The 19,912-nt window shown below is 37.2% G+C and overlaps 1 protein-coding gene across 17 annotated transcripts in view; it reads left to right on the plus strand.

The window, feature by feature from the left end:
• KTN1 (kinectin 1) overlaps positions 1–19,912 on the plus strand; it is a 112,747-nt gene that overhangs the window by 38,873 nt on the left and 53,962 nt on the right. For all 17 annotated transcript variants that reach the window (XM_024997700.2, XM_024997702.2, XM_024997703.2 and 14 more), the window contains 5 exon segments: positions 8,021–8,137; positions 9,953–10,093; positions 14,773–14,879; positions 15,695–15,827; positions 17,674–17,761. In XM_024997700.2, coding sequence (XP_024853468.1) covers positions 8,021–8,137; positions 9,953–10,093; positions 14,773–14,879; positions 15,695–15,827; positions 17,674–17,761 — 586 coding nt within the window.

Genomic DNA, 19,912 nt, shown 5'->3' on the forward strand with positions numbered 1-19,912 from the left:
AATGTTCTCTTCCGTCTGGGTTGTCATAAAACCCCTAAGCCCTTACCCTCAAACTACTTCCTTTGTTTAATTCCTCCTTCAGTTTTCCATTTAAATATCATTTCCTCATTTAAGGCTAATTTGAATTCCTAGTCTAAATTATTCTCCCTCATAGACTTTCTCCTAACATCTAAATTTTTTTGTCATAGCATTTGTGATGACATTATGTCTGTCCATATTTCCAAGTATCTGTTGATAATGTTTTACAAATCTGTGGCATTTTACAATGTGGTATGCTTATTAGTCTCCATGTGGTGCCAGCACTGGTTCAGAGTAAAGGATGTGTTCAGGGCTCCTCAGAATAAGTGTGATAACTGTTTGACTTTGTATCCAAAGTCAGATAATTCTCTTGCAAGGAACTTTCTTGCAAGTGTATATCTTAATATATCTTTAAAGAGTTCTTAGAGGTTTAAGAAAATCTCCTAGCAGGGAAGAACCTCCAGCTGAAGTTAGTTACTAACTGTTTGAAATTACTCCTTTTTAAAATTAATTGGTTCAGGTTTTTCTCTTTTGGCTAAGGCTGTGGTTGGTGGTTTATGGGTGCAAGAATAGTCATTTTATTGCTTGGGACAGCTTTGAACTCTAGAGATTAGTCAGACTCCCCTTGATAGCTGAGAAGGCAGGCTGAGAAGGAAGTTGGGAATTGTTAAAGATAATGTTTTGAAATAGAATGAACATTTTGAAACTTTACATTTTTTTCCTTTTTCTTGGAACCTTTGGCTTTCAATTAAATCTTGTTCTGGCTTTCTCAGGGAGTGGTTCTATTCTTATCTTCAGGGACTCAGTGCCCTTGTAGATCCCCTGTATCAGGAAGAGACTAGGTGAGTTTAATTACTCTCTTTTCATGTCATAAAAATTGAGTCTTGGTCAGACCTTTTAGTAGATTTCCAGATCCTGGATATAGGTGAATATTCACATCTAATAAAGACCACCTCAGAGAAAGGGAGAAGATAAATGCAGGAATACAAGCATAGGTGTGGGATAGAGATAGAGGAGTTAGAGGACTTGCTGACTGATTAGATATGGTGCTAAAGAAGAGTCTAGAATGAATGTTTGTTTTTGTTCTGGAGTAACTGGGTAAATTATGGTGAAAATGGTTATTCATGAATACATTGCAGAAGAAGAGAGAGCAGAGGGTTTTGAAAATTTTTAGGGAGTTGTTTTAGGCATACTTTGGAACTTTTAAGTGGTTATAATCATTTCACAGTTGAATATATATTTCTATGGAGTTGAAAATAGCTTGCATTGGGAGTAGTTTCGAAAAGTAATCAACTGTCATCAGTACATACAGGGGATGTGTGTTAGCCCAGAGAGGATGTGTGGAGAGGTAAGAAAGCTCAGGAATGAACCTTGAGAAGCATCAATATTTAAAGGTCAAGGAAAGCCACCACAGAGGATACTGAGAGAGAAAACACCAGGAAACAGTGGAATCACAGATGCTTAGGAAGGGTAGAGAGTTCAGCAGTGGTGGTAAAAATCACCAGTGACATGCTTTAGAGCGATCAGGGAGAATAAGGATTGAAAAAATGGATTTGATATCCTTAGTAAAAGCACTTCCATTGTACTACTAGACTGTAAATAAGTGGTGGATGACTAAGGACGGTGACAGTATCCCCTTTGAATAAGCATAGATGGGAAGAGGAAAACAGAGAAGAAGCTAGAGGGGTTTTACAGAGTTGTAGAGGAGATGTTCTATGTATGTATGTACACATACATACCTATACTCTAAACATAAAGCAGAAGTGTCTTATAACTTAAACACAAAGGCGTTTTGTGTTTAAAAACTTTGTGTTTAAGTTATAAGACACTTCTGCTTTATGTTTAGAGTATAGGTTAAGATCCTGGGCTATAGGGCCACATTTCTTAAGATTCACATCTATATGTTACTACTTTGAGCTTTGTGGCTTTAGATAAGTTACTTAACCTCAGTGCCTCACTTTCCTTGTTTTTAAAATGGGAATGATAATAAGGTTTTGAGAATTAAATGAGATATTCACAATAGATGCTTAAAGTTCTAGCATAAAGTAATTGCTCAGAAATGTTAATTGCATGTGATAAATAGTAAGAAAATAAGTAAAATGTATTTAAGTTTTAGTTGATTATTAATTTCCTCATGTTGGCCTTTAAATATATTTGCCTTCATTATGTGATTTCTTCCAATGCAAACTTATTAACTATTTGGCCGCATGTTGTACAATAAGAGGAAGTCTATTTAAAATTTTTCCTACTTTCTCTTTTCATTTCCTATCCACTTTTTAAAATTATAGCATTTGTTTATAAGATACTTATATATTTAATGTTTGTTTTGTGACTGTACCTTTTATGATTGTTTCAGTCTTAATTCTACAGCTTAATGGTGGGTTCAAAGCTTGATATCAGTTCTTTTGTCATAAACTTATTTATTTAATGTGGCTTTGCATTGACTCTTGTATAAATATTCCCTTGGACAAAGCATGTCTTTTCAATCCAGAGATTCAGTGTCCCTTAAAAGAATTGAAATAGTGGAGGTGATGGAATTCCAGTCGAGCTATTTCAAATCCTGAAAGATGATGCTGTGAAAGTGCTGCACTCACTATGCCAGCAAATTTGGAAAACTTAGCAGTGGCCACAGGACTGGAAAAGGTCAGTTTTTATTCCAATCCCAAAGAAAGGCAATGCCAAAGAATGCTCAAACTACCGCACAATTGCACTCATCTCACATGCTAGTAAAGTAATGCTCAAAATTCTCCAAGCCAGGCTTCAGTAATACGTGAACCGTGAACTTCCTGATGTCCAAGCTGGTTTTAGAAAAGGCAGAGGAACCAGAGACCAAATTGCCAACATCCACTGGATCATGGAAAAAGTAGGAGAGTTCCAGAAAAACATCTATTTCTGCTTTATTGACTATGCCAAAGCCTTTGACTGTGAGGATCACAATAAACTGTGGAAAATTCTGAAAGAGATGGGAATAGCAGACCACCTGACCTGCCTCTTGGGAAATTTATATGCAGGTCAGGAAGCAACAGTTAGAACTGAACATGGAACAACAGACTGGTTCCAAATAGGAAAAGGAGTACGTCAAGGCTGTATATTGTCACCCTGCTTATTTAACTTATATGCAGAGTACATCATGAGAAATGCTGGGCTGGATGAAGCACAAGCTGGCATCAAGACTGCCGGGAGAAATATCAATAACCTCAGATATGCAGATGACACCACCCTTAAGGCAGAAAGTGAAGAGGAACTAAAAAGCCTCTTGATGAAAGTGAAAGAGGAAAGTGAAAAAGTTGGCTTAAAACTCAACATTCAGAAATCTAAGATCATGGCATCTGGTCCCATCACTTTTGGGAAATAGTTGGGCAAACAGTGGAAACAGTGTCAGACTTTACTTTTTTTGGGCTCCAAAATCACGGCAGATGGTGACTGCAGCCATGAAATTAAAAGACGCTTACTCCTTGGAAAGAAAGTTATGACCACCATTTCACACCAGTCAGAATGGCTGCGATCCAAAAGTCTACAAATAATAAATGTTGGAGAGGGTGTGGAGGAAAGGGAACCCTCTTACACTGTTGGTGGGAATGCAAACTAGTACAGCCACTATGGAGAACAGTGTGGAGATTCCTTAAAAAACTGGAAATAGAACTCCTTATGATCCAGCAATCCCACTGCTGGGCATACACACTGAAGAAACCAGAAGGGAAAGAGACACGTGTACCCCAGTGTTCATCGCAGCACTGTTTATAATAGCCAGGACATGGAAGCAACCTAGATGTCCATCAGCAGATGAATGGATAAGAAAGCTGTGGTACATATACACAATGGAGTATTACTCAGCCATTAAAAAGAATACATTTGAATCAGTTCTAATGAGGTGGATGAAACTGGAGCCTATTATACAGAGTGAAGTAAGCCAGAAGGAAAAACACCAATACAGTATACTAACACATATATATGGAATTTAGAAAGATGATAACAATAACCCTGTGTATGAGACAGCAAAAGTGACGCTGATGTATGGAACAGTCTTATGGACTCTGTGGGAGAGGGAGAGGGTGGGAAGATTTGGGAGAATGGCATTGAAACATGTAAAATATCATGTATGAAACGAGATGCCAGTCCAGGTTCAATGCATGATACTGGATGCTTGGGGCTGGTGCACTGGGACGACCTGGAGGGATGGTATGGGGAGGGAGGAGGGAGGAGGGTTCAGGAGGGGGAGCACATGTATACCTGTGATGGATTCATTTTGATGTTTGGCAAAACTAATACAATTACGTAAAGTTTAAAAATAAAATAAAATAAAAAAAAAAAAGAAAGTTATGACCAATCTAGATAGCATATTCAAAAGCAGAGATATTACTTTGCCAACAAAGGTCCGTCTAGTCAAGGCTATGGTTTTTCCAGTGGTCATGTATGGATGTGAGAGTTGGACTGTGAAGAAAGCTGAGCGCCAAATAATTGATGCTTTTGAACTGTGGTGTTGGAGAAGACTCTTGAGAGTCCCTTGGACTGCAAGGAGATCCAGCCAGTCCATTCTGAAGGAGATCAGCCCTGGGATTTCTTTGGAGGGAATGATGCTAAAGCTGAAACTCCAGTACTTTGGCCACCTCATGCGAAGGGTTGACTCATTGGAAAAGACTCTGATGCTGGGAGGGATTGGGGGCAGGAGGAGAAGGGGACGACAGAGGATGAGATGGCTGGATGGCATCACTGACTCGATGGACGTGAGTCTGAGTGAACCCCGGGAGTTGGTGATGGACAGGGAGGCCTGGTATGCTGCGATTCATGGGGTTGCAAAGAGTCAGACACGACTGAGCCACTGAACTGAACTGGATCTTTTTTGCCTGTTGTCTTTATTTTTAAATGGTTGTCTAAGGAGGCCTTACAAATAGCTGAGAAAAGAAGAGAAGCTAAAGGCAAAAGAGAAAAGGAAAGATATACCCATTTGAATGCAGAGTTCCAAAGAATAGCAAGGAGAGATTAAGAAAGCCTTCCTCAGTGATCAGTGCAAAGAAATAGAGGAAAACAATAGAATGGGAACAACTAGAGATCTTTTCAAGAAAATTAGAGATACCAAGGGAACATTTCATGCAAAGATGAGCACAATAAAGGACAGAAATGGTATGGACCTAAGAGAAGTGAAGATATTAAGAAAGGGTGGCAGGAATACATAGAAGAACTATACAAAAAAGATCTTCATGACCCAGATAATCACGATGGTGTGATCACTCACCTATAGCCAGACATCCTGGAGTCTGAAGTCAGATGGACCTTAGTGGAGGTGATGGAATTCCAGCTGAGCTATTTCAAATCCTAAAAGATGATGCTGTGAAAATTCTGCAGTCAACATGCCAGCAAATTTGGAAAACTCAGCAGTGGCCACAGGACTGGAAAAGGTCAATTTTCATTCCAATTCCAAAAAAAGGCAATGCCAAAGAATGTTCAAACTGCTGCACAATTGCACTCACCTCACATGCTAGCAAAATAATTCTCAAAATTCTCCAAGCAAGGCTTCAACAATACGTGAACTAAGAACTTCCAGATGTTTAAGCTGGATATAGAAAAGGCAAAGGAACCAGAGATCAAATTGCCAACATCCATTGGATCATAGAAAAAACAAGAGAGTTCCAAAAAAACATCTGCTTTTTTGGCTACACTGAAGCCTTTGACTGTGTGGACACAACAAACTGTAGAAAATTCTTCAAGAGATGGGAATCCCAGACCACCTGACCTGCCTCTTGAGAAATCTGTATGCACGTCAAGAAGCAACAGTTAGAAGTGGAAATGGAACAGTGGACTGGTTCCAAATTGGGAAAGGATTACATCAAGGCTGTATATTGTACCCCTGCTTATTTAACTTCTATGCAGAGTACATCACGCGAAATGCTGGGCTGGATGAAGCATAAGCTGGAATCAAGATTGCTGGGAGAAATACCAATAAACTCAGGTATGCAGATGACACCACCCTTATGGCAGAAAGCAAAGAAGAACTGAAGAGCCTCTTGATGAAGGCAAAAGAGGAGAATGAAAAAGCTGACTTAAAATCCAACATTCAAAAGACGATCATGGCATCCAGTCACATCACTTCATGGCAAATAGATGGGAAACAATGGAAATAGTGACAGACTTGATTTTCTTGGGCTCCAAAATTGCTGAGATGATGACTGCAGTCATGAAATTAAAAAACGCTTGCTCCTTGGAAGAAAAACTATGACGAATCTAGACAGCATATTAAAAAGCAGAGACGTTACTTTGCCAACAAGGGTCTGTCTAGTCAAAGCTATGGTTTTTTCCGGTAGTCATGTATGGATGTGAGAGTTGGACCATAAAGAAAGCTGAGCACCAAAGAATTGATGCTTTTGAACGGTGGTGTTGGAGAAGACTCTTGAGAGTCCCTTGGACTGCCTGGAGATCAAACCAGTCAATCGTAAATGAAATCAGTCCTGAATATTCATTGGAAGGACTGATGCTGAAGCGGAAGCTCCGATACTTTGGCCACCTGTTGGGAAGAACTGACTCACTGGAAAAGACCCTGATTCTGGGAAAGATTGAGGGCAGGAGGAGAAGGGGGCAACCAAGGATGAGATGGTTGGATGGCATCACCGACTCCATGGACCTGAATTTGAGCTACCTTCAGGAGCTGGTGATGGACAGGGAAGCCTGGCATGCTGCAGTCCATGGGGTCGCAAAGAATTGGACACGACTGAGGGACTGAACTGGATCTTCTTTACCTGTTGTCTTTATTTTTCATATTTTGGTCATAAAAAAAGATAAAGCTTTTGGTTTATTTCTTATTTTTGTTTACTTCTCTACACGGTGAACTCTGTCTTCTACTATGTTTTCAGCAACACATCTTTTTCTGTTTGCTGCTTCTAATTGGATTATATATCTCTTATGGTTTTTTATTTCTACTTTGGGTTTTGCCAACTCATATTTCATCTCATTCTGTGGTCTTATTTTCTTCTGAATTATTTCTTGTGAGGTCTGTTCCTTCCTCTTGTTTTCAAAAATTGTTGGTATGTTAGACTTTAAAAAGTCATGGTGATCTTTTTTAATCACAGTTTTTGTCTGTTCTTGACCATATTTTTAGAGTTATTTTTCTGCACTTGGGATTTGGTTTTTCTTATTGCTTTTCTTGCTGTTTTCTCATATCTTACATAGACCCTGTTTTATTTCTTTTTCATTGATACTCCTTTTCCAATGAGAAGTGTTTCTCTTGCATCATCTCTGTGGCTAGAGGTTGATAATGAAGGGCCAAGGCCCACAGTTCTCCCTGGGCTATGAGTCTTTCCTTCTCAGATAAAAAACTTGATTCACTACAGCGTATCTCACTGTAGAGAATCTCTCGTAACTGCCTCACTGTTTAGCTGCCCTCTTTGAATTAGGTTTATCTGTCTAATATCTTCTATATTTCTACTTCTGCTTCTTGAGACCTCCTAGCAAGAAAATTCCTACCTTCTATCTTTGTTCTTGTGCCTAATACCAAATTGGGGATTGCTGGTTTTACCTTTCAGTGTAAGCTTGTTAACTTCAGAGATCTATGTAACCCATGGCACCTCTGTAGTCTTGGGTATATTCCGGCTGGGTTGCTGAGCATCTGCTTTGATCTCCACTACTTTTGGCAGTCTTTCTGATATTATGCTTTGACATTACAGTTGATTGTTTTATTGTAGTTCAGTTTGCATAGGTTTCATGTTCCTTTTTTTGATCTTTTAGGAGGGAGAGAGTACTGTCTTGACTTTGTGTTTAAAAATGGAAGTCTATCATTCTATGTAAAAATCTGTTTCTTGATTGATATGTGTCCTATTGTATACATCAGAACATGTAATGATATAGCGATTTTTCTGAATGATATTTCACTGACAGTGTTTGTCAGTCATTCTATTTTATATAGCGAACTCTGCCTTGGCCTAAGAACACTTCATATCAGATAGTTCATTTTCATAAAATTCATTAGCCATTGTTAATTATTAACAATTCTGTATTGATTTCTCAATTGTAGTACAATAAAGGAGAGTTGACTGCACTTGTTCATCAGCTTCAAGAAAAAGACAAGTTAGTGACTGCTCTGAAGGAAGATGCTGCCTCTATGAAGGATCGGTGTAAGCAGTTAACCCAGGTGAAGACATGCTTGTATTTAAGGGTTATACTTTCTGAATCAGAGGCAGTGAAGGATTTTAGAAATTGTTTATAATTCCTCATTTATCTGTGTAATAAATTTATACCCAGTGAAAGTAATTTTCTTTTAGAATTTAAGTGGTGGAAATACCACTATTTCATGGTATTATATCCTATAGTCAAATTGTGAATTTAAAATAGCAGTACTTTTAGGTATACTAATTTCAGAATAATGGAACTATTTGGACACTGGGAGCATGTTTCAATTGGTTTTGACCTAGAATTATTCTATAGAAGCACAAAACTCAGTGTGATCTTGTTTAAATCCAATTTATTGGATAAATGTGAAACTCTTACATAGGTAGTTTTTAATCAGTGAAGTTCTTTAAACCCTTTTTACTCTGAGAAGTTTTTAAAAAAAATCTTTTAAAAAAATATAAAAGTACAGACTTCCAGTTATAAAATATGTAAGTCCAGGGGAGGTAATATACAGGATGGTGACTATAGTTATTAATACTGAATTGTATATTTGAAAGTCGCTAGAAGAGTTATCACAAGAAAAAATTTGTAACTACGTGTGGTGATAATGTTAACTAGACTTATTGTGGTGATGATTTAGCAATACATACAAGTACTGAATCATTATATACTCGAAACTAATGATATTCTGTGTCAGTTACATTTTAAAAGATCATGTAGACTGAGAACGTAATTGAAATTCTATAGTAAATGTAGTCTCATTTTTCCTGAAGTGCTTTTTCTCCTTTTAGGTGTTAAATACAGTAGAGTAAATGAAGTTTATTTCACTGTCATTTATGCAGCTACTTGATTACATTATGAGAATGGCCTCATTTGAATATAGAATCTTTTCTGTGAATTTAAGGTGAATAAAAGTCAATGGAAAACAGATTAAGATTAATCAATTATGACTGCTAAAATAAGTATTTCTATAAGGTTAGAGACTATAATTTTCTGATTATTTTTAAAATTAGAAAAAGAATCTGTTTACTTTTGTGTAACTCATTGAGTTATATACTTAAGATGTGTTGTGTATGCTTTTCCTAAATGTATTATGTACATCAATAAAACAATTTGCACATGTAAATAAACTCGTGCTAATGGGCAGCTCTTAGTTAAGTGAATATCTTAAAGTTTATCAAGCCGTTTCTTAGAACAGAGGAAATGGACTGATCATACCTGCAGGTAACTTTAAAGTTGCTTGGCTTTCTTGCATTTTAGTAATTAATATTTCTTCTAGGGGTTCATAATACTTGCAACACAAAACAAAATCACTCTTTTAATGTTTGACTTGGGAAGATAATAAAACTTTCTGAGTTTTACTTTCCCTATTCTGCTATAAACATATCCTTATCTCTTCCTATAGGAAAGAGACTTTTCTCTTCTTGACGATTTTTTTTTTCCTGGGGGCCTTTTCTGTACTCCAGAAAAGAGCTGGTACCTGGAAATAATGAAGAATTAACTGGTTTGCTTTAAAAATGTTCTTTTTTATAATCAAGTTACATGTAGGATTTAATCCCACATTCAGCTCATTAACTGTTAGACCAAAAGTACATTTGAAATATGAGTAAACAGAGCAGCTAAGTGTTTTATGAAGGGAACTGGTATAAAGAGCAGGTAAGATGTAGAAGACAATTTTTTTTTAAACCTTTGACCTTGGTTTTTAAGCAAGTACTTATTTCAGAATTCATGATTGTTTTGCTGACATCTTTTTTTTACTGATGTTAAATATGTTTTCTTAGTAAAATCTTGTTCTTATTTTTTTAAGTAATTTTTTTTTCCTGATTTACTCTTCTAGGAAATGATGGCAGAAAAAGAAAGAAGCAGTGTGGTTATAGCAAGGATGAAAGATCGGATTGGAACGTTAGAAAAGGAACATAATGTGTTTCAAAACAAAATGCATGTCAGTTATCAAGAGACTCAACAGATGCAGATGAAGGTATATTTTTGTTCTTTGAAAAGTTAAGTGACAGTAAAGTTAGAATGTAATATTTTGTTCCACATTTCTTTGAATACAAAATTAAATAGTTGTATTCATTTTATTAGCAAACTTAAGTGCCCTGTGCTGGCTTTGATATAAATGTTTAATTAAACTGGCTCCCTCTCCTTAAGTAAGCAACTTTTTTAGGTGGGTAGGCTGGAAGCTGACAAGTAAATACTCTGTTACAATAGAGGTAAGTAAGCATCTGGTGCTTTGGAACAATGGAGATGAGAGGTGGGGAACAGAAGGAGTGTTAGGGAAGACTTGTTAGCAGTGATAAACAGACTTTGTTGATTCTTTGGAAACAATTAGGCATTGTTAGGAAAGAGTGAAGGAATGGGCACTGGGTATAAGGCTTATTACCCAGTGAAATTCCTTCCCATCCCGAGAGATTGGTGGTTCAGTAGGTCTCTTTTGGGGCCCAGGACTGAGCTTTTTAATGAGTGCACTCCAGGTATTTTTGATATAGGTTGTCTAGAGATAACAGCTTATGAGAAATATGGTGATGGTTGTGGTATTTGGCATTCAGGGCTGGAATGAAGAGATCTAGAGAAATAAATAAAGGTCTTGTATACCTGAAGACATGTCAACAGACATGAATTTGAGCAAACTCCAGGACATAGTGAAGGACAGGGGAGCCTGGTGTGCTGCAGTCCACAGGTTCGCTAAGAGCTGGACAGGACTTAGCAACTGAACAACATACCTGAAGACTGGTGGGCCAGTGAAGGAGTTTAAGCAACCCAGCAATGTGTTTATAGTATTTTAAATTATTACTCAGACACAGTATGAGAGTGATAGCAATGTGAAGAGTGGAACAAGGGATAGTGGGAGGACTTTTGCCAGAATCCAAGTAAGAGAACAAAAACCTTAAGTCAAGACATTGATAATGAGGCCATTTATTTGATAAAAAAAAAAAAGGTAGTAGATAGGGCTTGGTGATGCAGTGGAGAAGAGAGGGAAAATGATAATGGTTTTAGCTTAAGTGACCTTCAGTTTTGTGTTCTTATTTTTGCCTGTTTTCTTTCAACATTTTAAAGGGTTCAGTGCTTACTGTCTATTTTTACAGTGTTAATCCATTTTCATGATTTCCTTTAGGTCTGGACCAGTGATTTTTCGTTGTTTTCTTTCTTTTTGTTTCCTCACCCCCCCTTCCATTGAAATATCATTTTTATTATTGATAAAAAGACTATTGAAGAATATGGTTTGGCTTGCTTGTCAAGTGGGCTTAAAATACTCCACTTAAGTGAACCTTGTGGATCAGTGATTTCTTTTGAAATTGTTTCTATTGCCAGATGATGCTTCAGTTTGAAAGTGCTTGTCACCTCAAAATTAACATGTGTGTAAAATTTAACTGTTGATTTTGGTCAAGTTGTTTTTATTTTCTAATGTTGTGAAGCATTATTATTATTCTGCTTGAATCCTTTGAATTCTCTCTCCTTTGCCCAATCTACAGTTTGTTTTAAAATCTTCAGTTCAGTTCAGTTCAGTCTCTCAGTCGTGTCTGAATCTTTACAACCCCACGAATCGCAGCACGCCAGGCCTCCCTGTCCATCACCAACTCCCAGAGTTCACTCAGACTCAACGTCCATCGAGTCAGTGATGCTGTCCAGCCATCTCATCCTCTGTCGTCCCCTTCTCCTCCTGCCCCCAATCCCTCCCAGCATCAGAGTCTTTTCCAATGAGTCAACCCTTCGCATGAGGTGGCCAGAGTACTGGAGCTTCAGCTTTAGCATCATTCCCTCCAAAGAAATCCCAGGGCTGATCTCCTTCAGAATAGACTGGTTGGATCTCTTCGCAGTCCAAGGACTCTCAAGAGTCTTCTCCAACACCACAGTTCAAAAGCATCAATTATTTGGCGTTCAGCTTTCTTCACAGTCCAACTCTCACATCCATACGTGACCACTGGAAAAACCATAGCCTTGACTAGACAGACCTTTGTTGGCAAAGTAATGTCTCTGCTTTTGGATATGCTATCTATATTGGTCATAACTTTCCTTCCAAGGAGTAAGTGTCTTTTAATTTCATGGCTGCAGTCACCATCTGCAGTGATTTTGGAGCCCAAAAAATAAAGTCTGACACTGTTTCCACTGTTTCCCCATCTGTTTCTCATGAAGTGATGGGACCAGATGCCATGATTTTCGGTTTCTGAATGTTGAGCTTTAAGCCAACCTTTTCACTCTCCTCTTTCACTTTCATCAAGAGGCTTTTGAGTTCCTCTTCACTTTCTGCCATAAGGGTGGTGTCATCTGCATATCTGAGGTTATTGATATTTCTCCCGGCAATCTTGATTCCAGTTTGTGCTTCTTCCAGCCCAGCATTTCTCATGATGTACTCTGCATATAAGTTGAATAAGCAGGGCGACAATATACAGCCTTGACGTACTCTTTTTCCTATTTGGAACCAGTCTGTTGTTCCATGTCCAGTTCTAGCTGTTGCTTCCTGACCTCCATATAGGTTTCTCTAGAGGCAGGTCAGGTGGTCTGCTATTCCCATCTCTTTCAGAATTTTCCACAGTTTATTGTGATCCTCATAGTCAAAGGCTTTGGCATAGTCAATAAAGCAGAAATAGATGTTTTTCTGGAACTCTCTTGCTTTTTCCATGATCCAGCAGATGTTGGCAATTTGATCTCTGTTTCCTCTGCCTTTTCAAAAACAGCTCGAACATCTGGAAGTTCACGGTTCACGTATTGCTAAAGCCTGGCTTGGAGAATTTTGAGCATTCCTTTACTAGCGTGTGAGATGAGTGTGATTGTGCGGTAGTTTGAGCATTCTTTGGCAATGCCTTTCTTTGGGATTGGAATAAAAACTGTCCTTTTCCAGTCCTGTGGCTACTGCTGAGTTTTTCAAATTTGCTGGCATAGTGAGTGCAGCACTTTCACAGCATCATCTTTCAGGATTTGAAGTAGCTCAACTCGAATTCCATCACCTCCACTAGCTTTGTTCGTAGTGATGCTTTCTAAGGCCCACTTGACTTCACATTCCAGGATGTCTGGCTCTAGGTGTGTGATCACACCATCGTGATTATCTGGGTCGTGAAGATCTTTTTTGTATAGTTCTTCTGTGTATTCTTGCCACCTCTTCTTAGTATCTTCTGCTTCTGTTAGGTCCATACCATTTCTATCCTTTATCAAGCCCATCTTTGCATGAAATGTTTCCTTGGTATCTCTAATTTTCTTGAAGAGATCTCTAGTCTTTCCTGTTCTGTTGTTTTTCTCTATTTCTTTGCATTGATCGCTTTATTTCTAGTTTTTCTTGCATTCAGTTTTTAGATACGACCTTAGTTTATTATTTCTTACTAGCATTATTACAACATTCTCTTTTATTTTTAGAGAAGGTAATTTATTTTTTACTTTTTAAGTTGATTGATTACTTTACAGTATTGGTTTGATTTCTGTCATACATCAACATGAATTGACCATAGATGTACATATGTCCCCTCCCTCTTGAGTCTTCCTCCCACCTCCCATCCATTCCCTCCCCTCTAGGCTGTTACAGAGCCCCAGTTATAGCATTCTTAAGAGGTCTCTTTTCCAGTCTAATATATAATTAGCACAAGATTTTTATTTGTAAAATACTGCTTTGGTCACGTTAGTAGTTTGCTGAAAAATGAACAGTTCTTTACTGTTATCAGAATTCCAGTAGTATTTTCTGTGGAAATGCTACTAATAATGAAAAGTGAATGAATCTCTTTTCAGGTTCTTAACCCATCCACTACTTTGATGCTCTAATTTGGCTCAATCCTCCATCTTCCCAGCCCCCAGCCTTTTGAAATATTCTTTTCCATTAACCAGATTATTAAAGAACTGATTTTTCCTGACCTCATGTAATCTTTCCCCCTCTTAATTGTGACTTACATTCATTTGAAAAGTAGTTGGATAGTTGTGGCAATATCTTTTATTGAAGGTTAAGGGTTTTGAATTGATTATTTCTTTTTTTGAACTTGATTGCTTACAGAGGTCAAGATATGGTTTATATATGATAAGTTTTCTGAGAATTAGCAACATATACTTTTTTTTCCTCTTAATTGAATAGGTTTACTAAAAATTATTAAGAGTTTTTCACATACTAAAGTGAGGATGTGAGAATATAAGTTTCAGTGTTTTTTGTCTTTTGATTCTATAATTCTGAAATAAAAAACTAGAAGCCAGATATTTTAGCAGGTAGACTTTTATATAGTGAATTTGCCATCTATTTGGATATGGCTCAATTTGTAACTTAATGTAAATGTTTCAAACATATGTTCAGTCTTTAAACTTTTGATTACTAAAACCTTTTATTAAAATATTGCTAACTTAATTGACATATTCTAGATCAGTACAGTTTCAGTTCTATATGAGTCTTGTGTAGAAAAGATTTTTAAAAATATCTTTCAGTTCTAAAACAGCATCTTAGGTATTTATTTTGCATATGATAGCAGCCAGCCTCTACTTGCTTTCTTGAATGCTGTGATAACTTATATTTACTTTGTATTTGACACTATCAAAATGTATCCTTTAAATTTGCTTATATTTATTTGAGAAGAATATCTAGACTTTATGCTATTGATGCTTTTTTACTTTTCATCATGATAAATTTTCTTTGAGGTTAGCTCTGGCAGTTATTGTTTTCTAAATCTTACGTGTGTAAAATAATTTTAGTTCCAACAAGTTCGTGAGCAGATGGAGGCAGAGATAGCTCACTTGAAGCAGGAAAATGGCATACTGAGAGATGCTGTCAGCAACACTACAAACCAACTAGAAAGCAAGTATGTTCCCAAATGCTTTACTTTTAATAAAATGACAGTATTTTCATTGAATGGTAGAGTGTTTTCTTCAGTCACCAAAATGTGTTTGATAGTAATTGGTTAGACTTTTGCTTTTTACACGTGTTTTTAAAATGAATAAATTTTCAAAACCTATCCTCCTGCTTTTGAAGAAGCTCTTCAGGTAAACTGCATGGTAAATACTAGTGCCACCAGTGCCATAACTTACAAATTTAAGAGGCTGAATTAGCAAGTTTTAGACCTATTTCCTGTAACAGCAGTTCTCAACCTTCATTATTCTGAAGAGTATCTGGCATGTTAGCTACAAATCATATTCTTGAGTCTTATCCTTGTAAGTGTATGATTTAGTGGCTCTGAGGTAGAGTCCTGGAATCTGCATGTTAAGACACATTCCTTGTGATAGTGATTTAGTTGGTCTGAGCCATACTTGAGCATGCACGCATGCACAGTGCCATACTTTGAGAAACAGTCCTAGAGAAGACTAGCAGCATGCTTACATAGAATAACTATTCTGATTGGTTGATTCAGAGCACTGATTTGAGAGTGATTCATGCTCATGGTGTGTGGTTACCCATTTTTCTTGATTATTTTATGGTAACTTAAGTGTTTATATTATTGTCATCAGAATGATTCAGAGATTATATTCAACCAAATTCTTTATTAGTATACACTTGGAGCATTTGTTGTCATTTACCTGTAAGTGGAATCACTAACTCAGCAAAACTCATATGTTTTCTTTAGTAATTTACATGTGTTTGTAATAATGGAAGGTTCCTAATCCAGTTAACTGTTTTCAGGCAGTCTGCTGAACTAAACAAACTGCGCCAGGATTATGCTAGGTTGGTAAGTGAGCTGACTGAGAAAACAGGAAAGCTACAGCAAGAGGAAGTCCAAAAGAAGAATGCTGAGCAAGCAGTTACTCAGTTGAAGGTGAAACATTACCTTTATTTATCATTTCATAAATAATGTGGCTTTTCAATCCAATGACCTGAAAGTGTATATAGCTTTTGAGAAATGTAGTTTGAGGCTTAATGGGCCTGTATAGAAACATTTACACTAATGAAAGAATTGAATACAGGCTTGAGTTTGAAGTTAAAGACTATTTGAAGATATGAAAATTGATATTAGCTGAGTGACAGGCATAAACAGAATTTTACCTTATGTGTGGAGGTGAGGGTCTGCATGTATAAGACAAAAATCAAATTTTTGATAGGTAGTTAAAATCACCTTCAGCATCACTTATCAATAACTTGGATCTCTAAGTAAGGTTAGTAGAGCCTATTTTTATTTCAGCATTGGAATAGATGATTTTCTGTTGTGTGAGCATGAGGCCAAGTAATACTCCAGTTGCTTTCACTTGAGCCACAGTAGAAAAAAAAATCACACAGTTTCTTTAGACACCAGAGTGGCACTTGGTGCCATTAGATGCTTATACTGAGAAGACATGCATGGGGTTGCTTAGGCTGACTGAGAGAGAGGAGTGGACTTATTTTTCTTGCACATTTTAGCCTGTGCATATTGAGTAGAGTGATGAGTAGAATTGTCTGTTCCTCCTTGTACAGAGGAGAGGATTTGTTGAACAGTTCAGTTTCTGTAAGTTAAATGTATTGGATAGATTCCTACATAAGTCATCAATATAGATGGTATACTTTAATACCAATTCCAGAGTTCAGTTCAGTTCAGTCGCTCAGTCGTGTCCGACTCTTTGCGACCCCATGAATCGCAGCATGCCAGGCCTCCCTGTCCATCACCAACTCCTGGAGTTCACTCAAACTCACGTCCATCGAGTCGGTGATGCCTTCCAGCCATCTCATCCTCTGTCGTCCCCTTCTCCTCCTGCCCCCAATCCCTCCCAGCATCATAGTCTTTTCCAGTGAGTCAACTCTTCACATCCCAAGGATGGAGGAGCCTGGTAGGCTGCCATCTACGGGGTCACACACAGTCGGACACGACTGAAGCGACTTAGCAGCAGCAGCAGCAGCAGCAGCAGCAAGTCTTTGCATGAGGTGGCCAAAGTATTGGAGTTTCGGCTTTAGCATCATTCCTTCCAAAGAACACCCAGGACTGATCTCCTTTAGAATGGACTGGTTGGATCTCCTTGCAGTCCAATGGACTCTCAGGAGTCTTCTCCAGGGCAGTAGAGGTTAAAAGGGCTCTGAGGATAATTGAATGTAGAAAGTAGCGTACTTTTTGTTTTCTTGAAGTTTTCATGGGTCCCTGTGGGAGAGTGATATTGTTGTCCTAACTTTTATTAAATATTTGTCTTGCTAATATATTTGCTGATGACATTCTTAAATATGATGTTTGTGCTCTATGGATATGGATAAGTAGATTAATGACATTAAATATTGTAGTCATAATTGAAGTGTTGTGCTATACCTCAAAATAAGAATTTTAGGAACCTACTAAAATTTAGCAATAAAGATATCCTGTCTTTTGAAAAGCCTGTCACCTGAAGGAAGATTATTGGAAAGCTCATCATAGCTAAGTGGGTCAGATATATACATAGCAGCAGCTATATTGATCCACCAGCACAAATAAGGAGTTTCTGAAATCTCTAATCTGTAAATCCTGTATATTGGCAGGTAGAATGGCTGTGACTGATAGTATCTGTGCATATTATCAGGCTGAGCACATCTGCCTATGTTATTAAAATGTGGGAGACTAGTGACTAGTTGTTGGAAGAAGCAGTTTTATGGCACAACAGTAAAGATAGAAGATGCTTTTTTTCTGTAAATTGAAATCCTGTGTTTGTGCTGACTTATCCTTTCCCCAGGTTCAACTTCAAGAAGCTGAGAGGAGGTGGGAAGAAGTCCAGAGCTATATCAGGAAGAGGACAGCAGAGCATGAAGCAGCTCAGCAAGGTAAGGGGAAGAAATATTCATATAAAGTTACTATGTAATTCTGGGTAAAATTTCTGCCCTTCTCCGTATGTGAAGAAAGTATAAATTGGCATTTTGGTTATAGCTCAATAAAAATAGCTTTTACACTTTGAATACTTTTATTTCTTTAACATTTCTTAGGGTTTTAAAAATAAGTCTCTACTGGTTTTGTCTGAGGTATTAAGTTGCAGATAAAATTATAGTCCATAAACAGGGTAGTAGGAATCTATGTGTGTTCCATTTCTGTGGTTATTCTCTCTCATTCCATGATCAGTTCTTTATTTAATTTTTTTTTTCTAAGAAGGACTCATTCCTGTATTGTGAAGAGAAAAATGGTGAGAGCATTACCATTCCAAGTAGCTGACTGAAAACTATCTACGTAATGCTGGCTTTCACTATTCTTAATTTGATGAATTCATTTAGGAGATAATGGAGCTTGTAATAGTGTGTTTTATCTGTGTCCCCCTTCTTCCCATGAAAGTGGTGGTGAGCCTATAGTAAAGTACAGTTCCAAACACAAGAGTAGATCATACAGAGTTTTGGCCCTGTGTTAGACCTTTGGTTTCCTCTGATATTTTTTACCCCTAGGCATTTCCCTTTGGTTCAGTATTTAGATATGTCTAAGATATTTGAAGGCTTTTAAAAAATATATATGAAGTTTGTTGTTATGTTAAGCTATATTAGCTTATTTTAAATTAGTATGTTATATTTCATCAACAAAGCATTAGATTTTAACAATAGTATGACTGTGTAACTCAATGTTGAGTCAAGATAAATAAAAGTACAGTTCTTGAGCAACGTTTTTAATTTCCTGAAGTTAATTATTGCTATATATATATATATATATATATATATATATGATGATTTGTTTATTTTGCTGCCTGGGGCCTTGGTTGTGCAGCGGGACCTTCCTTGCATCATGTGGGCTCTTTCTGTTGCGATACACACGCTAGTTGTGGTGTGCAGGCTTCGGTAGTTGTGCTGCTCTGTGGTATGCTGTGTGGGATCTTAGTTCCCCACCAGGGATTGACCTTGCATCCCCTGCATTGCAAGGTGGATTCTTAACCCCTGGACCACTAGGGAAGTTCCTTCTTTATATTTTTAACTTGCTTTATATTTTTAATTTGCTTGATCTTTGTTTTATTGTTTCAAATTTTACCTAAGGTTAAACTCCTTAACCTCTCTGCTTCCCCCAGCCTCTCAGCATGTTAGATACTGGTGAAGCTCTCAGTTTTTCCTGAGGCTATGCCTTTGGAGTCCTCATTCTTTCTGCTCCAGTACTTGTTGCTTTCTAGGTTGACGCTGAGCTGTCTTCTGAGACTTCCTTTAGTCTGTTTACTCTGTTTTCTGGATCCTATGTCATTGCCATCTTTTAGCTTTCCTCCCTCATTTAATAGTATATCTTTTAGTTGCTCTATAAGAATATACCTCAAGGTATATTTCTTGAGGCTTTGAGTATCTGAAAATGTTTTTAGTCTTTCTACTTTAATGCTTAATGGGTAGTTTGGATGTGGAGTTCTAGGTTGGAAATAGTTTTCCCCAGAGAATTTTGAAGGTATTAATTTGGTGTTTTAACTTCTCCTAATATGGTAAAAAATATGCTCTCCTGATTCTAATCCTGGATGTTACCATTACATGTTTAATTTTCAAGAGTTTTTTCTTGAGTTGTGTTCCATTCTATTATTAGTGTCTTGTTATAGAAGTGACATTATCTTAACTTTTCTTAAAACCATGTAACACACTCATATATACATTGTTTTTCTCTCTGTTTGCCTCTCTGTCCTTGGTGGTAGTGTGGTATGTTTTTATTTGTTTGTTTTTTCCTCCCCTGTTTTAGAATTATTTGTCTTATAGAATAGGGGAGGCAACTCTCATGAGTTTCTGTTTTCTTGAGCTTTTACTTTACCCTTCCTCATCTTTGCCAAGTCAGTGATCATCTCTCCATTTGTTTTATCTTAGTTTCTTGTCATTTGGAGTTCTATTTATTTTCTAATTGCATCAAAGACTGTTTTTGTTTCTCATTTTCTTGTTTTGGGATTATTGCTAAGAATAGAAGTAGGCAGAAAAGTGTTAATTATTTCATCTTACACCAGGACATTTGTCAGCTTTTAGCATCTTTGTCTGTTCTCCAGG

Source organism: Bos taurus, chromosome 10 (assembly GCF_002263795.3).
Source record: "Bos taurus isolate L1 Dominette 01449 registration number 42190680 breed Hereford chromosome 10, ARS-UCD2.0, whole genome shotgun sequence".
In the NCBI taxonomy this organism is placed as follows: Eukaryota; Metazoa; Chordata; class Mammalia; order Artiodactyla; family Bovidae; genus Bos; species Bos taurus.